The sequence below is a fragment of the Atta colombica genome, unplaced genomic scaffold (genome assembly GCF_001594045.1).
Source record: "Atta colombica isolate Treedump-2 unplaced genomic scaffold, Acol1.0 scaffold43, whole genome shotgun sequence".
NCBI classification, from domain to species: domain Eukaryota; kingdom Metazoa; phylum Arthropoda; class Insecta; order Hymenoptera; family Formicidae; genus Atta; species Atta colombica.
Window position 1 is genome coordinate 481,556 of NW_017259532.1, and position 1,991 is coordinate 483,546.

General features: G+C 28.6%; 1 protein-coding gene across 1 annotated transcript; it reads left to right on the plus strand.

Annotated features, from left to right (window-relative positions):
- The first annotated feature begins 251 nt into the window (after nucleotides 1-251).
- On the plus strand, nucleotides 252-1,673 carry LOC108691231 (putative nuclease HARBI1). Its single transcript, XM_018198907.1, is given in 5 exon segments — nucleotides 252-542; nucleotides 650-723; nucleotides 725-770; nucleotides 1,312-1,436; nucleotides 1,520-1,673. Coding segments are annotated over 5 exon segments (690 nt in total).
- Nucleotides 1,674-1,991: the final 318 nt, after the last annotated feature.

Below are 1,991 nucleotides of genomic sequence, written 5' to 3' on the forward strand. Positions count from 1 at the left end.
TCATTTGTCTTGTTTAAGAAACGCTTACCAGATTCATGATTCAAGCTATTCATACACGATTCTGAATCTTATTTCAACATTTCTTCATTCATAGAAATAATTCATATTTTAAAATTCGTGATTTGAATCGAAGTTCAAATCGCAGTTCTATCAAAACATCTCGAGAGCGATTTAACCTCTTGTTGGTGATCTTTTACAGTAATCTTTACATGTCACAACTAGTTAAACTGCTTTAATATTTCTCTTCTAAAATGAATGAATTTGATTTTGAAATCGACGAAGATTTTTACGAATTTGTGGATTACATTTTCTTGAGAGATAGAGTATCGAAGCGTTATGTGCGCGATGCACACAATCTCCTCGAAAGGTGGAATGAAATAGAATTCAAAAAAAGATATTGATTTAATAAAAATATCATAATAAGTTTCATTCTACCTCTCATTGATGAAGCGTTACACAAAAATTCACAACGAGGTCTACCCATACTACCATTATTACAAGTTTTGTGTTGCTTACGCTTTTATGCAACAGGAAATTTTCAAGTAAAAAAACATTTTTACTTTATGAATAATAATAATAATAATAATATAGATGCTAACAATTTGAAGCGTAATCTTTACAGTCTTTTTAACAATTATCTTTTTAACAGATAGTATGCGGTGATCTTTTAAGCATGTTACAATCAACTATAAGCCGAATTGTAAAACGCGTATCAAGATTGTTGACCTTGCAGTAAACAGTTTATTAAATTTCCAATAACAGCAGCTGATGTACTTGCATATAAAATTGCATTTTAACAACTGGGAACAGTAGGCAATATTCCAGGTATCCCTGGAATTTGTTGGTGCGATTAATGGAACACATTCGTATTGTTAATATTGGGTTCGTTCGGAAAGTTCGTGCCGACTAACCCATATAATTTAATAAATGTATACTAAAATTTAAATCTGCGTTTCAATTTTTCTTCAACATCGGCACGAACTTTTCGGACAATCCAATATATCCGGATCACAACATCTAGAAACCTTCCGTAATAGAAAGACTTATATTTCCATTAATATGCACTCCTTAATATATTTAAATATATACATATTTATATTATAAAAGTTCTAATTATATTTGAATCTTTCTTAGAAAAAGAATTAAATAGAAACTATAAATAAGTATAAACATTTCTAAAATGCATAAATATTAATTGATAGGCTATAGCAAGATCACATACCAGAAATATATTTTGAATATTATAGCGAGATATGCGGGAAGTATACCCAACTATATTCAGAACATCTAGAATATATACGAAATTATTAGATCGAGAAATTCATGGTTCTCTGCTGTGATGCTGCATGTGCTTCTTCAAGTTTTCTTTTTACACCTGTAAATAATCCACAAAATGCAGCAAAAGAACGATATAACAGAACACATAAACATATTAAGTATGGGAAAAAGTTCGTAGGGTTTTTCCCGTTAGATGGCATTAAAAAAGCGCCACGAACTTTTTCCCACACTTAATACTTAGAAATGTAATTGAAAAAGCCTTTGGAATTTGGAAAAGAAGATTTCCGTGTTTAAAAAGAGGTTTAGAAAATAGCCTTATAACCGTCTCCAATATTATTGTTGCTTGTGCGATCCTTCACAATATAAGTCTACAAATTAATGACGAAGCAAAATGACATTGAATTTCCGTTGGACGAATCAATTCCAAACGATCGTGTACAATCACTTGAAGACATTGCTGCGCGTCAAGCATTAATTCTCAATTATTTTAAGTAATTAAGACAATCAAAGTAAATTATAATAAGATTTTATTTGAAATATTGTTAATTAATAAATGTTAATTAATTAATTAATCAATGTTAAAATAATAACTTAATTAATATTAAAATAATGACTTAATTTAATTTAATTTAACTTAATTTAAATATTACTCACTTTTTTGATTAAGGTAGTATATGAAGTCTATTGTATATATACATATTGTATATATACAT